At 45.8% G+C, this 15,486-nt stretch overlaps 1 protein-coding gene across 8 annotated transcripts in view; it reads right to left on the reverse strand.

Moving 5' to 3' along the window:
* Window positions 1–15,486, reverse strand: part of fgfr3 (fibroblast growth factor receptor 3) — a 167,889-nt gene that overhangs the window by 46,965 nt on the left and 105,438 nt on the right. For all 8 annotated transcript variants that reach the window (XM_041185735.1, XM_041185745.1, XM_041185726.1 and 5 more), the window contains 2 exons: window positions 13,509–13,562; window positions 647–816 (listed from right to left, as the gene is read on the reverse strand). In XM_041185735.1, the coding sequence (XP_041041669.1) occupies window positions 647–816; window positions 13,509–13,562 (224 nt within the window). The remainder of the gene's footprint in view (window positions 1–646; window positions 817–13,508; window positions 13,563–15,486) is intronic.

The following is a 15,486-nucleotide window of genomic DNA, read 5'->3' on the forward strand; positions in this document are numbered from 1 at the left end:
GCAGCTCAATCGCAAACTGTTTTAGCTTCATCCCACAATTCACCCGCTGTAGTGAGACAGGCTGCTCGGGCACACATCAGCTTTGGGAAAACCAAATTTCGTCACAATGAAAGTCACCGAAATACTTCGAAAACGTTGACAGGAGTCACTCACCCTGCACTTCAGATTCTAAACAGTGGGGTGGGGCTGGAAAATTTCTGCAACAATTCTCAGGGTTTTTTTTTGATGGAAGGCCTTATCCGATGTTTTTAAAGTGCTGGTGCCCTCTCATCAGCCGTATCTGCTGATGGGGCTCTGTCTGCAGCAGGCTGCCCTGCCTCTTCCGAAACAGTTCCCATGCTCCACCTTCGTCTCGGCCTACCCGCTCCATCACATTACCCATCCCATCAGTTGGCGCAATCCTGCTGGCAGCAGGCCCTTAGTAAAAAGATCACCTTCGAGGGCTGAAAATGCATGAAGGTGGTCACAAGTAGTTTTGTTTAGAGGAAGGGGCTGTGGGCCTGGAATGACCTGACTGCAGTTTCATAATCCTTTGCCCTCGGGCCTTGTTTATCACATGACCAATAATGACCCTGTCAAGGAGTGAAGAGGCACTGTGAGTAGTTGAAAGTTGACAAGCTGAGGCCAGTTAGGAGTAATGACTCACCTTGATGCCCCCAATGCGGTGTTCACCTTTAAATTCTTTGCCATTCTTCAGCCAGTGGATGGTGGGAGTGGGATTTCCAGCAGCCGGGCACCGGAAGCGAACTGTGTTAGCCGCTGGCACTGCATGAAGTCTCTTCTCCATCCTGTCAGGACGGGCCCAGTATGGAGCTCCTGAAAACGCCAATAAATAAGAAAGGTGATGGTTTGCATCAATGACCAATGCAACAAAGTAACACGAGTCCTAGTTATTGAATCTATCTGTACTCTCAAGGCATTATAGAAATGAAACTTTTTACTTTTCAAAATGATGTAGAGTTGCCACCTCAATGCCTTAGAAAGGGTGCAGAAGGGATTTAGCAGAATGATACCAGGGCTGAAGGCCTTCAGTTAAATACCTATTCCATTGGGCCTTTGGTCAGCTCTCTTTATTCCCCTAATTATGCTTGGGCCCATTTTATCACCTCTGCTCAGCACCATGGTGTGACATAAATGCAAGCTTACTGCTACTTATAAGAGAGAATGCTTCACACCGTGAAATCTTCGCTCAATCACACTTCGAAAGCAAGACCGTTGGGCAGGGGACTTAAAAACGCACTCTGCTCATTTTGCACGCTTTGAAGCTTCTGACCATTCCAATCTGAAATAATTTTAAGGGCTGTTTGCCAAAAATTCTTATCCTTATCAATGATCAAACCAGCCTAACTACAGTAGGGAAATTGCTGCACTGGGACCCGCAACATTAAAGAATGGTTCTTGGGAAAAGGTCGGAGCCAAATGATCATTGTTGGTGTCTGGAGTGAGCAATTACAATGCAGAAAGAAAATGATTGCTGACGGGGTAGCACGACAGCTCCTAATAGCACAGTGCTGACCTTCCAACCAGGGACCAACGGAATAATGGGTTTCAAAATAGTTTAGAGAGGGCAAATATATCAAGCGCGTAAAAAACTGGAACGTAATCATACACAACTGACTGCGATACCTCTGTTATTAAATAACCTCTTACGTGAGAAATGCTAACAATGGTGGAATCACTCCCCCATCATGGGAGTTGATACCTTCAGCAGGCGGGTGGGGGGGGGGAAAACCAGAGGGAAGAAAATGACCAGATTTTGTTGATTGTGGACTCAGCTGATAACAAAATTCGTCAATATTATTTTAGGGAGCATACCTGCGCTTATTAAGATGGCATCAAAAATTCCTTCTATATTCTGAGCTAACTGTACGGAGTGCACTTTGTTGAGTTCAGAACAAAGAAAAGGGAGAAGTGTTGAAAGCATTTCAAGCTAACAAACCCTTTAAGGTTCGGCTCTGTCAATAGCTGAAACCAAACATGCAACAATGATCACTACAGAAGCTACATCTACCAACAGCCAAACCTGCTCACATCCAGATGATAACCATGCACACACTTGCAGGTGACACAAACCTCCATTCTAGCCTCTTTAATGTGGGCAGGATCTAATAGCCTCATCAACCTATAACAAAATGTTCCAAGGTTTTGTAGACTATTTGTGAAATATGAACTTTAAAGAAAAGTAAAAAGAAACAGCTTAAATGACAGGGGGTCTGAAATGATTAATCCTCTCTCTGCCTCCACCTCCTCATCCGCACCATGCTGTTTGCCTTAGGATCTGCACTCCCAATATGTAACCACGCGGTTTGCGTTGTTCTGGCCTGCAATTGTGGCGTGGTCATTCCAGATATCATAACTGTTCCTGTGTCTCTATTAGCTGCTGGCATGTGAAGGATTGTTGGGGGAGGGGAGGTGGGAGATTGTTGGGTGGGAAGCAGGGGTGTGAGGGGGGAGGTGAAGATTCCTGTCTCACAGCCCGAGCAACACTTCACACATTGTTTTTCTGTCATATAATGCTGGGGTCCATCATTTCTCACCCAGCAATGGAGCAGCAATGTTAAACTAATTTACTTTCCCAGCAGTGTGAGCTTAATCAAAGCTTGCTGCTACATACCAATGCTGGGTCACAGCAGTTCTCACCGTTAACCTTCACAAGAGAATTGAACCAATAATGCAGGCCATTTATTTTACTCTGGCACTTGGTAGATATTGGCTGACAGATTTGCAGTGAGGGAGATGTTTCTCCACAGACAGATATGGCCAAGAACATTGTCTTCCTGACCTCATGACTGACAAGAGAACTCACTGACTGCCAACACAAAGTGATTTAATTTCACTGAACAAAACTATTTATGAGACCGTGGGGAACAAGGTTATGGGCTGTGGGAAAAGACTACATCAGCCCTGAATTGGAGGTGTGCGCATGTTTAATCGAGTACTTACTGTAAGACGCATTTGCATGTGTTACAGGGAATCCGAGGATGAATCGTGGCAAACTGCCTAAAATAACTTGTCGAGCCAATGATTATGACCCGAGCTCCCCAACCTTAGTTGCTGCATACAAATTTTAAAGTTTTGAACAGGAGAAACAGAATGCCCAGTGAAGCTGCTGCAATCCCATTTCACTTGTTGCCCTGTGTACACTTTCCCATAATACAGGTCCAGTATAGTATCCCTGCTGCTGTGTGGAAGGAGCACTGTAGTGTTTTGGGATACCTACTTGCAAGCTCAATGTTTGCAAAACTCAACAAGTTCTTCAAAATAAATGAGGCTAACTTAGGTTGCAAGACATCAGGTTTCTTAAATGGAGCTTGTATCAACTCAAGAAAATGTTCATTTTTTTCCCCAAATCTTAACAACAACCATACCACTCACAGTTCATCTCATTTGTACTCTGGAACTGCAACACTTTTGCTGTTAAATCTGTTTTCCATTCCCTGCAGCTCATGGGCACTACTCCCCGAAATGACATATATTGAAGTGAGTTCAAACTCCAAATGCCATTGTCTCTGCAATGCTAAATCAATTTCTGTTTTCTCGCGAAATCCAGTGATATGTTATTTCATCACATTCTACCTTATAATGGAGCTTGTTTTGTGTCAAAATAATTATCTCTGGTCTAGCCCATGAGAGTGGCAGAGTGGGCTTGAGTGTTGCATTCTGACACTATCCCAAATCTTTACTCATTTTGCATGGAGTGTTGCAGGGTTGCCACCACATCACAACCTCTCTCTGTCCCTCTGTTGCCTCTGATTTGCCATGTTGCTTATCGAACAGCCAGTACTGGGTGAACAGGCGTATCCTCCAACTAAATAGCAGCTGAACCTGACTGTTCTTTGGAACGTAGGAGTAGGAGTATAGGAGTAGGAGTAGGCTATCCAACCCCTCGAGCCTGCTCCACCATTCAATAAGATCATGGCTGATCTTTTACTTTAATGCCATTTTCCCCCACTATCCCCATAACCCTTGATATCTTGAATATCTTGAAATCTATCAAGCTCTGCCTTGGTGACTGAGCTTCCATAGCCCATTGGGGTAAAGAATTCCAAAGATTTATTGCCCTCTGACTATATAGTCAAACTTGCATTATGAAGCACGTTTCATGATTCATGTCCCTTACAGCCAATGAAGTACTTTCTTGAGGTATAGTCAGTTGTGCTGTAGGAAACATGGGAGCCAATTTGTGAACAGCAAGATCCCACAAATAGCACAAGAAAGCAGACCAATTAAACCGTTCTTTCATGACGTTGACCTCAGGTATAAACACTGGCCAAGAGGTGGGAATTGCAGAAGTTCCCCCATTCTTCTTCAGGTCGGGTAATGGGATCTGTTACATTGATGTGAATAGCCAGACAGGACCTCGGTGGATAGTCAGCCGAAATTATGTGTTCAAATCTCTGGATTGGCAGTTTAACCTATAAGCCTCTGGATGTAGAAGGAAGGGCGCCAACAATCAGACAAATCTGACACTTAACTAGGGCTAAAAAATGTTTTATTCGAAACAAAATGAAAGTAAGACTAAAATTCCGCACAAAGAGCCAAGAGTCAAATTACTTCAGAGATGGAAACAGGACTGAACCAGACTGCAGTATGAAGTAATGTGGATTGTGGATGGAGGGAGGCGTTCTTTGGTAATGGTACAGTACAGTCTCTCTATTAAGTCTATCTGTGGGAGCTAGAAAGGAGACAAATTGCCTGCGTGCCATTTCTAGTGAAACCATTCCCCAAACATTCCACTAGACACAAAACATAAAAAATCTTCCTGGGAAGCTCACAATGTCACTACATATGGTGACCCAAGGAAATCCTTTCCCAAAATATCTTGTAAACATTTGCCACAGTAGGAGATGGAAAGTTTTCAGACCCATTGATTTAATGTGTTTGTTACCAATTTCAACCCCACAAAGATAGTCATGTAAGGGAGGGTGTGTTCTGTAGGAGCCATTGGTGATGCATTTTATATCAGAGGTTGTGCCATATCAAAGTGTTCTAACAAGACACTGATGGATGATATTCTGTATTACCCTCCCCCCTTTGCCCTGAATATAGCTTGTTAAATAACACAGTTGATGGTTAGATATTCAATTTGATTAACAGGACTGGGACCTCATTTAACAAATTGGTGCTTACCACAAGTTGTGCAGTAGACAGAATCCGTGCTAATTATGTAATTTGCTCAGCTGATGCCTGTGAGTGCACAGCCAGATTTAATTAGAGATCAAATTGCCTCTCAATACATAAAGGCGCATTGCTGAGAGTCCGAGGGGAGCTCGTATAAACAGAGATATTTACCAAAAGTGAAGCATTGTTTTTATTTGACTTAAATGTGATTGCCAGAAAAACATAATTATCCTTCAGTTGAAGGAAAATATTAAGCTTTTACCAGAGTCCCATTATTACTGACCCTGAGAGCACATTCTCCAATTGATGAGTGAGCACAAGCACAGAACAAGGGAACAAAAGCTGAAGGTTAACTCATTCCTTTGACCAACCAGGAGAAGCTCTTGAGCAGATACTGGGTGGATGACAGTGGCCAGTGTCAGCATGTGGGGAATTCCTGTGCGGACACTGAAGCAAGTGCCTGGGAAGTCCATTTTAAATGTTACCCAAGTCATTTTCATTACGGGATGTGTATTGCAGTGTAACTGGAGGCACTGCCTGTGAAGTGATGACAAAACTGGTATGCGACCAGACACAATGTAAATGGCCTGTCAGACACCCAACTACTCCCTGCATCGCATCCAACTGATAGCAGTCTTCTGTCTCCACAAACTACAACTCATTCAGAATTCCTGACAGCCCCTACCTTCATCCAATCATGTTCTATACTCCTATCAGGCCTTGCCATCCTTCATTAGCTCTTATGCCCTGAAAGCTAATTTCACAATCCTTGTCCATGGACCCTATTGCAATGATTTCCTCCAGCTATATTGTCCCCATAAGCATCCTTTCCTCGTCAGACACAAGGTTAATCCTTGCTCCTTATTTGAACGTCAACTCTTGTGACCCACATCCTCTGGAACATTTTATCCACAGCTCTTTGCTTTGCCACATCCCTCCCTGATTTCAACAACCTTCTAAGAGCCCATACTTTTCACCTATATCTTTGCTGTTCTTCCCACACTTTCTGGCCCACCTCTCCTTGCTGGTTGCGAGACAGAACTTGCATTTATATAGCACCTTTCACGGTCTCAGGACATCCCAAAGTGCTACACAACCAATGAACTACTTTTGAAGTGTAGCCATTATTGTAGCATGGAGAAACCTGGCAGCCAATCCGTGCACAGCACGGCAGGTGCTGATTTTCGACCTGCAAACGGCTGGAGAAATCCTCCTGTAATTGAGGAGCAGGATAAAATTGTAACCAGCAGAAGCAACATATATCTGAATGAAAATAGGTCTCCTGTTCCTTTTTATATACTTCGTTATTTCTCATCAATGATACAGCCTACAACCACCTTATTTCACTCAGAATTAACTCCACAATTGGAATTTGTTTTCCAGCACATACAATGAGAAATTTTGATGTGCATTCAACTCAAGTCTAACAGGCTTAGGAATGGATGTTTTGTTGTGAGGAGTGGATTTGTTTGGACTGGATTAGTGGTTGTCCTGCTTCCTAACGCAACAAATTGGCTCTAATTTATACTAATCCCTTCTTTAAAATGCCGATATCCTGTGACAGAGCCAGTGATGGTCACGAGGCTGATTTATGTCTGGGATTAAACGCTACGCAACAACAGCACATTTTCTACCAACACTGCTCTCAGTTACAGGCATCGCGTTACCTTTCTGGCAACCTGTGCTGACTTGGCTATCCTTTGTACTAAAAGAGCAGAACTGTGCATTGAAGCAACTATCATGTCTTTGCTGGCTCTTTACTCTAGCTGTGTAAATTTAATCGCCACCGCAATGCTTCCTCTGCTTCAAAATATTGAATGTGGCGTCTACGCTAAGGTATGCATCATGTACATTTAGAAAGGGCTACTGCAGGTTGAAATAACATGCTGCAGTATGAGCAACAGGTACATTAACACATTTGCACAAACCTCCTTTTCCACTACTGCAGCATAAAGGACACAGACAGCCCTGCACAGATTTTGCTAGCTTGGATGTGGCTTCGCAAGCGCCTGGCTACCCCAAGGGTAATAACTTTTTTAATGTACTTTATACGTGCAACCAGGAGGAGCAGAAGTGTTCCTCATGCCACCACGGCACTCCTGACAGCCGCTGCCTGCCATGATTGCCACCCTCCCTAACCCCTCCGCCCCCCACTCCATTCCCCTCTCACCTCCCAACAACATTTACTTAAGGCTCACACTGAACAATTTCTCCTTCGGCTCCTCTCACTTCCTCCAAATAAAAGGTGTGGCTATGGGTACCCGCATGGGCCCCAGCTATGCCTGTCTCTTTATGGGGTGTGTGGAACATTCCTTGTTCCAGTCCTACTCCGGCCCCCTCCCACAACTCTTTCTCCGGTACATCGATGATTACTTCGGTGCTGCTTCATGCTCTCGTCGGGACTTGGAAAAATTGATTAATTTTGCTTCCAATCTCCACCCCTCCATCATTTTCACGTGGTCCATCTCTGACATTTTCCTTCCCTTCCTTGACCTCTCTGTCTCAATCTCTGGTGATAGACTGTCCACCAATATCCATTACAAACCTACTGACTCCCACAGCTACCTCGACTACAGCTCCTCACACCCGCTTCCTGTAAAGTCTCCATCCCATTCTCTCAGTTCCTTCGCCTCCGTCGCATCTGTTCCGATGATGCTACCTTCAAAAACAGTTCCTCTGACATGTCCTCCTTCTTCCTTAACCGAGGTTTTCCACCCACGGTCGTTGACAGGGCCCTCAACCGTGTCCGGCCCATCTCCCGCGCATCCGCCCTCACGCCTTCTCCTCCCTCCCAGAAACATGATAGGGTCCCCCTTGTCCTCACTTATCACCCCACCAGCCTCCGCATTCAAAGGATCATCCTCCGCCATTTCCGCCAACTCCAGCATGATGCCACCACCAAACACATCTTCCCTTCACCCCCCCATCGGCATTCCGTAGGGATTGTTCCCTCCGGGACACCCTGGTCCACTCCTCCATCACCCTCTACTCCTCAACCCCCTCCTGTGGCACCACCCCATGCCCACGCAAAAGATGCAATACCTGCTCCTTCACTTCCTCTCTCCTCACCATCCAAGGGCCCAAACACTCCTTTCAAGTGAAGCAGCATTTCACTTGCATTTCCCCCAACTTAGTCTACTGCATTCGTTGCTCCCAATGTGGTCTTCTCTACATTGGAGAGACCAAACGTAAACTGGGCGACCGCTTTGCAGAACACCTGCGGTCTGTCCGCAAGAATGACCCAAACCTCCCTGTCGCTTGCCATTTTAACACTCCACCCTGCTCTCTTGCCCACATGCCTGTCCTTGGCTTGCTGCATTGTTCCAGTGAAGCCCAATGCAAACTGGAGGAACAACACCTTAACTTCCGACTAGGCACTTTACAAGCCTTCCAGACTGAATATTGAATTCAACAACTTTAGGTCTTGAGCTCCCTCCTCCATCCCCACCCCCTTTCTGTTTCCCCCTTCCTTTTGTTTTTTCCAATAAATAATATAGATTTTTCTTTTCCCACCTATTTCCATTATTTTAAATATTTTTAAATCTTTTATGCTTCCCCCACCCCCACTAGAGTTATACCTTGAGTGCCCTACCATCCATTCTTAATTAGCACATTCGTTTAGATAATATCACCAACTTTAACACCTATGTGTTCTTTTGTTCTGTTGTTTGTGACATCTTTTGATGAATCTGCTTCTATTACTGCTTGTTTGTCCCTACAACCACACCAATCCCCTCCACTTCTCTCTCTCTCCCCCCACCCCGCCACACACACACACACACACACCTTAAACCAGCTTATATTTCACCCCTTTCTTGGACTCACTCAAGTTCTGTCGAAGGGTCATGAGGACTCAAAACGTCAACTCTTTTCTTCTCCGCCGATGCTGCCAGACCTGCTGAGTTTTTCCAGGTAATTCTGTTTTTGTTTTGGATTTCCAGCATCCGCAGTTTTTTTGTTTTTATATTTACTTAAGGCTGTTACTTGCCAGGAGGACTGCCTGAAACTCGAAGCTGCAGAAGGAGTGATCTGTTTGTAGAAGCCTGAGAGGCATCAGGTGCACACCTGACTATTTCAAAGAGGGCCAGCTTAGGTCCGGCCTTGGGGCTCCTGGTTTAGGGTGCCACTGACCAAACTGGACCCTGTATGTATTGCACTGAATATTTCAAGTAAATGTACTTATCGCTTTCTCTGCCAGAATTTCACTGCAATCATGGAACCTTTCTCAACACCAGAAACAATGCTCCTTTGTAATTGCAGGTATGTGATCTCACCTCCTTCCCTATTAATTGTTACAAGGGCTAACAAAACAATGAAGGGCTAACTCCTGTGAAAATTACCTGTTCCACAACCCACTAATGTAGTCCTGAGGTTGCTGGCCCACCATCGTTAGCACGGTCACAATGTAAACAAGGCAGTTCTACTGCTGGGAGGGGCGCATGCTTGGCCAATGGCTTGGTGCCAGTGCCACACCCAATGGCACCATGCACACTGTCGCAAGCCGCGAAGCGTCCCCATGGGTGGTGTTTTAAACGGGGCAGTGCGAGTGCCAGCTGTGAGCAGCAGGTTTAAAGCAACCCAGCGCCTGCTGACTTTGTGAAGCGGGATCAGCTGCTGTAAACAATTGCCTAGCAGCATGAATGGTTTCTAGAGCATCGAGATGAGTAGCCTTCTGTGGCTTTATAGGTGGCTGTAAGTGGTCCCCTGATGGAGTAGCAGAGAGTTGCTGAGACCAGAAGGAGCTTGGGTTTGCTCCTCGATATGAGGACATGGGAAGAGGTGGGAGGCACAGCAATAGGCTGAAGGGGGTGGAGGAAGGGGAATAAAAATATTCGGGTTTCTCACTATTGAACATTATGTGGCAAACTGCTTGTAACTTATTGGGTGGAAACCTTGAGACTGGCAAGCGATCCACAGATAGACTACATGTCGACTCTTGTCTTTAAAACTTGCACATCCAGTAACGAGTCACAGAATGTTACCACAGGGCAGGAGGCTAATTGGTTATTGTTTTCAGAAAGCCAACACAGGCGCATTCAGACTCACTGCCCTGCCCTTTTCATTCTAAATTAATCAGGTCCTACTGTAAGTCCTTCTCCCCTCTTTCCTCACCTCCCTGCCTCAAGGTACCGAATTGTTCTGAGGTCCTGTATTTCAGCCAACTCATACTCCTCCCCATCTGACATGGGCAGGCATCACAAGTGGCCTTCAGACTGCCCCCGCCTGGCTACACATTCGCACTTCCCCAGCAAGAGTGCATAATCAGGAATAGGAATTCTGGCTCCATTGTGCCCCTCACTCACTGGTGGCACGGGAAGTGGGGGAGGCGGGGTGGGGGTACAGTAATATAGCTCTTACTATCTACTTCCGGTGGAAATTAACTACATCAGCAAAGAGCAGGGATTGAAGGATTGAACCTGACCCACCCACGCCCCCACCCTCCCTCCCCCGGCCCCTAGTGGTGTAAACGGCTGTTTCTCATGTAATGGAGCCAATCTGGGGGGGCCATTGTAGCTCCTTCTGGCACATTCCTTCCTGCTCAGCCCTGTGTCCACCTTATTATGACTGACATCAAAAAAGCTCCCAGCTTTCCTGGAGCTGGGCCTCAACCAATCCAGCAGCTTTACACAAGCATCGCTACTGGTTACGTGAGCTCCATGCCTCGGGAAGCAGCAGCGCAGAGACCCACTGGCACCAATAAAAACTACCAACCACGCCTAAGCTCTGTGACTCTTTTTGTCTGATTCTACACCACTATTTCAAACTTGAAAGCAAATCCTGAAATATCCTCTACCCTGATGACGTTCTAACTCCCTGGAGCATGCACTTATGCCAAAATGGCACCGCTGAATGCACCAGAAGATAAAGGGGCATTTTAATAGTCTCTGGGTGAACTTTAATGCACAACGTTATATACTGAGGAAGTAAATAAGACAACAACTCCCAGTGGACCGCTGAATACAGAGGCTCTTTCACAAGTAGGAAAGATCCTTAACTTGTGGAGAGTCTGTGGTGTGAAACACACACATAACTCACTCATGCCACAGGCTCCTCTAAGTTATGGGCCTATTACCCCGGTGAAAGAACTACCATATTCATCGATACCAGCTCAGCTTTGGTTTCTGCTGAAGAGGGACTCAATGTTCCTGTAGCTGCTAGGAAAAAGCTCATAGATACTGCCAGTGCTTAACAGGGGACATCATTTCACAAGGTGCAGCTTGCCCTCCAGTATCTTGCCCAAGAGATCATTGTTCATACGTTGACCAGGCCTTTCAGCTGCTCATTTGTTGTCACCACAACTTTAATGGGGCCATTGGCATTGTCTTGCTTCTTCTCTAGCTTTCTTCAAACCTCCCTCAGTCCACGTCTCAATGTTATCCACCCATGTGGTTTTTCTTCTTCCTCTTCTGTTTTTACCCTCACTTTCTTTTTCAGTTGTTGCTGGGACAAGAGTGTTGGGTCTTCATTTCCAATGTTCGTACTTGAGTATCTTTCTCTCTCTAACTGTACTTAGCAACCCTTTTGATTCTTGAAATTCTATTCTGGATCTAACCCACTCACTTGTCCTTTTTGACTCGACAGGGAGACAAACAAGTGGTAAGTAGGCTTGGGAGTATCAGCAGGCTATTTGCATATTAGCACAAGCCAAGAGCCTTGTCCTGCCCTCAAATCCTATCTCTACTTCCACTCTCCAAGCAAGGTTTGGTCAGATACTAAGTCAGGCAACAGGAACCCCAGATGATTTTTCTCTTTCAAAGGGCCCGAGACCAAAGCAGTCAACTACTGTCCTGTAAACAAGCAAAGATCAAGTCTAGGGCCTTCCTGGGCATTATGGCTCTGCTTCTTACTGGATAAATGCTCTGAACTAACGCGACAACCAGGAAGAATTTTAAAAATGTAACTTCTCTTTCAGGTGAAATGTTAAACCAAGATGCCCACTCAAGTGGATGTAGAAAATCTCCTACATGTGTGAGCTAGACAATTATTCCATTCAGACAATGAGTTCTCACAGTTGAGCCTGATCCTTTGTTCTGCCAACTCTCCCTCTTTTCCATGGGCTGGATTTAACAGCCTCCCTCCGCTTGTATATTTGAAGGTGGTGGGGGGAGGGGGGATCGTCTCCTATGTTAAGGTGGGCGGGGTAGGTGCCAGGCAGCCTGCCTGCCTTTAGACATATTAAGCCCCTTAAGTGGCCAGCTAATGGCCACTTAAGGGCCTCATTACACCTCTGCTGTTATTTAACATGCAGCAGGAGGTGGGGGGGGGGGGGTGTGGAGGCAAGATGGGTAACCTGTGCAGGCTGCTGTTGGGCAAGTGGGGGGGTGAATACCACCTTTAGGGACTTCCCTATTGATTTTGGAGGCAAACCACCCCCCCAACCACACAATCAGGCCCTCCCTTTAATCTTCCTCCCTGGCTTTTCTAACCCAGCACCCTACCCCCCCTCGCTGGGGTCTCCTCGCCCTCTTCCAAAATATGTTTCTGGTTCTGAGTCCGGGCTCCATGACACTTCTTCGTTCGGGACTGGCTGTGGTCCCAGCACTTAATCCTGTGTCTGCTGGAACTACAGAGCCACTGGCCAATCAGCTTGACCAGCAGCTCTCTAGGGCAGGACCTCCTCCCAGACGGGGGCGGATGACCCACTCGAAATCAGTTAAGGCTGCTCCCAGCGTAATACTGCTGTGGGGCAGCTGGTTTCTGAGTCGCTGGGCTCACAACTGACTTTTCCATCAGGTGGATAGGGAATACAACTCCTCGTAAAATCCAGCCCACATTTTTACACGATCATACTCTCTTTCACTCTCTCTCTAGTATGTGTCAGGGTAGTGATCAGGGGTGTGAACCCTGACTGGGTTGGCCTTCCTACCAGCCTCCCAAAATAGAGACTGCTGGAATCAGCTTCTATACTTAAACAGGTCCACAGTAAATATTCTGAAGAATGGCGAAGGACGAATTTAACAGTTAAAATTTTCATTTATCAGTCAAGAGATCATGTAGAGATGCCCTATTACAAGACTGCATAATTTTTCCAGAGGTAGTCAGATTTTGACGAAATACAAGGAGAAGCAAAGCACTTGTATTCCTTCAAGGTTAATTTGCTACCTTGCTACAGTGGGAGCACCTACTGGAAAAAATAGATAAGCAGTTTTCTGACAGTTCACAGAAATTCAGGCCGACAACATGTCTCAAAGGGCTTCAGGCTGCTTTTTAAGTGCAATGACATCACCAAACATGACACATCACCAATATTCCACAAACAGCAACATATTTATCGAGTGGGAAATGCTGGCCAAATGCTGTCTGCCTTTCTTTAAATAGGACCGTGTGATTCCTAACTTTGGGAAGAGAAATAGATTACTGAACTTTCTCCATCATCAGTACAGTACCTGCATCCTCAGATCCATCATCATCATCTTCATCATCGCCTGAAGACAAAGAATCTGGAAGACAAAATCAACCTCTTGTCAGCATAATATTGCATCATAGTTAACATGTAAAATAATTGCTTACTGTAAAGGAGTCACCCAGAATGCAGCCAGCAAGCAGTTCCTTGGATGGCAGGATTGTCATATGAGGAAAGGTTGGGCTGACTAGACTGAGATTTAGAAGAATGAGAGGAGATCTCATTGAAACGTATAAAACTCTGACGGAGCTGGGCAGACTGGATGCAGGGATGATATTTCCTCTGGCTGTGGGGGGGTCTAGATCACAGTCTTAGGATATGGGGTAGACCATTTAGGACTGAGATGAGGAGAAACTTCTTCACTAAGAGGGTGGTGAACCTGTGGAATTCTCTACCACAGAGAATGTGGAGCCCAAATCACTGAATATATTTAAGAAGGAAATGGATAGATTTCTATACTCTAAATACATCAAGGAGTATGGGGAGTATGGTGTTGAGATAGAGGATCAGCCATGATCATACTGAATGGTGGAGCAGGCTCTAAGGGCTGAATGACCTACTCATGCTCCTATTTTCTATGTTTCTACTGAGATAACTAGAACTAAACAGAATTAATCAGGGAGGGAGAACAACAGATGACAAATATCCAGAGAAAGCAAAAATTTAATACCCAATTATTGAACAATCAATTACAGCATTCTATCCTAGAGTTGTTATTCACCAAGTACGTCCCTTCACTGGGTATTTCTGATGGATTTGAATCATGTTGGGGTACTTTCTTGAGTACCAGCATCTCTTCCTGTTACCTCACCTGAGTGATCATTTACGCGCAAGTAGCGAATGTTGTGCTATGGAGGCATCAACAGCCACTCCTTATCCTGTCCTTACTGGACACACCCAAATACTCTCCAGCAAGGATGGAAATCAAGGAGTGGTTTATTTTTCCCATCGCTATATTAGGAGCACGGAAGTACAGCTGCAACACCCTCTGTCTCAGGTCAGTTAACTCAACAGGGACCAGGTTTTTGGCTAAGGAGCTGGGATTCAAGAGGTAGGTTCATTTCCAGCGATCTCCCTCCCCCGACAGGAAACAGGCAAAGTTTCCCCATTTTGATGGAGGCGGGAGGTTAATTGGTGAGGGGTCAGGAGTGGCCCCTGGAATTAGTTTCCAGGGGGGCAGGAATGGAGGCAGGACACCAGGGAAGCGGCCACATTCCAGCAGGACATGGCTGCCATCTGTGCATGGTTTAAAAAATTAAAGCACCTGCATCTTCAGATTGTCCAGGATAGATGAAGAGCAGGAACCCAGGACGGGCTAGGGGAATATTAGTGTTGTTGAAATTTCTTCGCTGTGGAACAGATTTTCTTCCAAACGTCCACTCTTTTCAATCCAATGAAACTTTTTCCACACCACTGACCCTGTTCCTGACAAGCCTGGAGCTTCTCAAGCTTTACGCCCTCCCCACAATAGCCGACTGATCCTGCGGGAATTTCCAGACCGTAGCTACTTAACTGTCCAAACGCGCCCAGTTAATGGTGTGGACGATTTCACTTTCCCACCCTCCCTCCAGCTCTCTCCCCCACCCTCGTGAAAATCGGCAGGGTAGGGCGTGGTCGCCAGACGTCGTGACAGCTGTTTTTTGGTCGCCCTCCTTCATGTCGACCTGATTCGCCGCACAGAAATCGAACCTCTGACATTGCTGGGTTTGTTCACCATGTGGTGCACTTACTCATTCGAACAAGAAAGAAGAAACTTTGTAAGTTATGCTGCTCAACTGATTTTTTAAAATTACTTTTACTTCAGAAATGATGCAGTGTAAAATAAGCCAGCCCCATGCCAGTGTGGGGGTGGGGGTGGGGGGGTGGGGGGAGGTTTCGCTGCTGGGTTGGGGAGGTAATCATATTTTCAACAGAGGGGCCAAACTGACCTAGCTACCTAATATTTGGTGAAAGGATTGAGA

This window comes from Carcharodon carcharias, chromosome 1 (assembly GCF_017639515.1).
Source record: "Carcharodon carcharias isolate sCarCar2 chromosome 1, sCarCar2.pri, whole genome shotgun sequence".
Classification (NCBI taxonomy): domain Eukaryota; kingdom Metazoa; phylum Chordata; class Chondrichthyes; order Lamniformes; family Lamnidae; genus Carcharodon; species Carcharodon carcharias.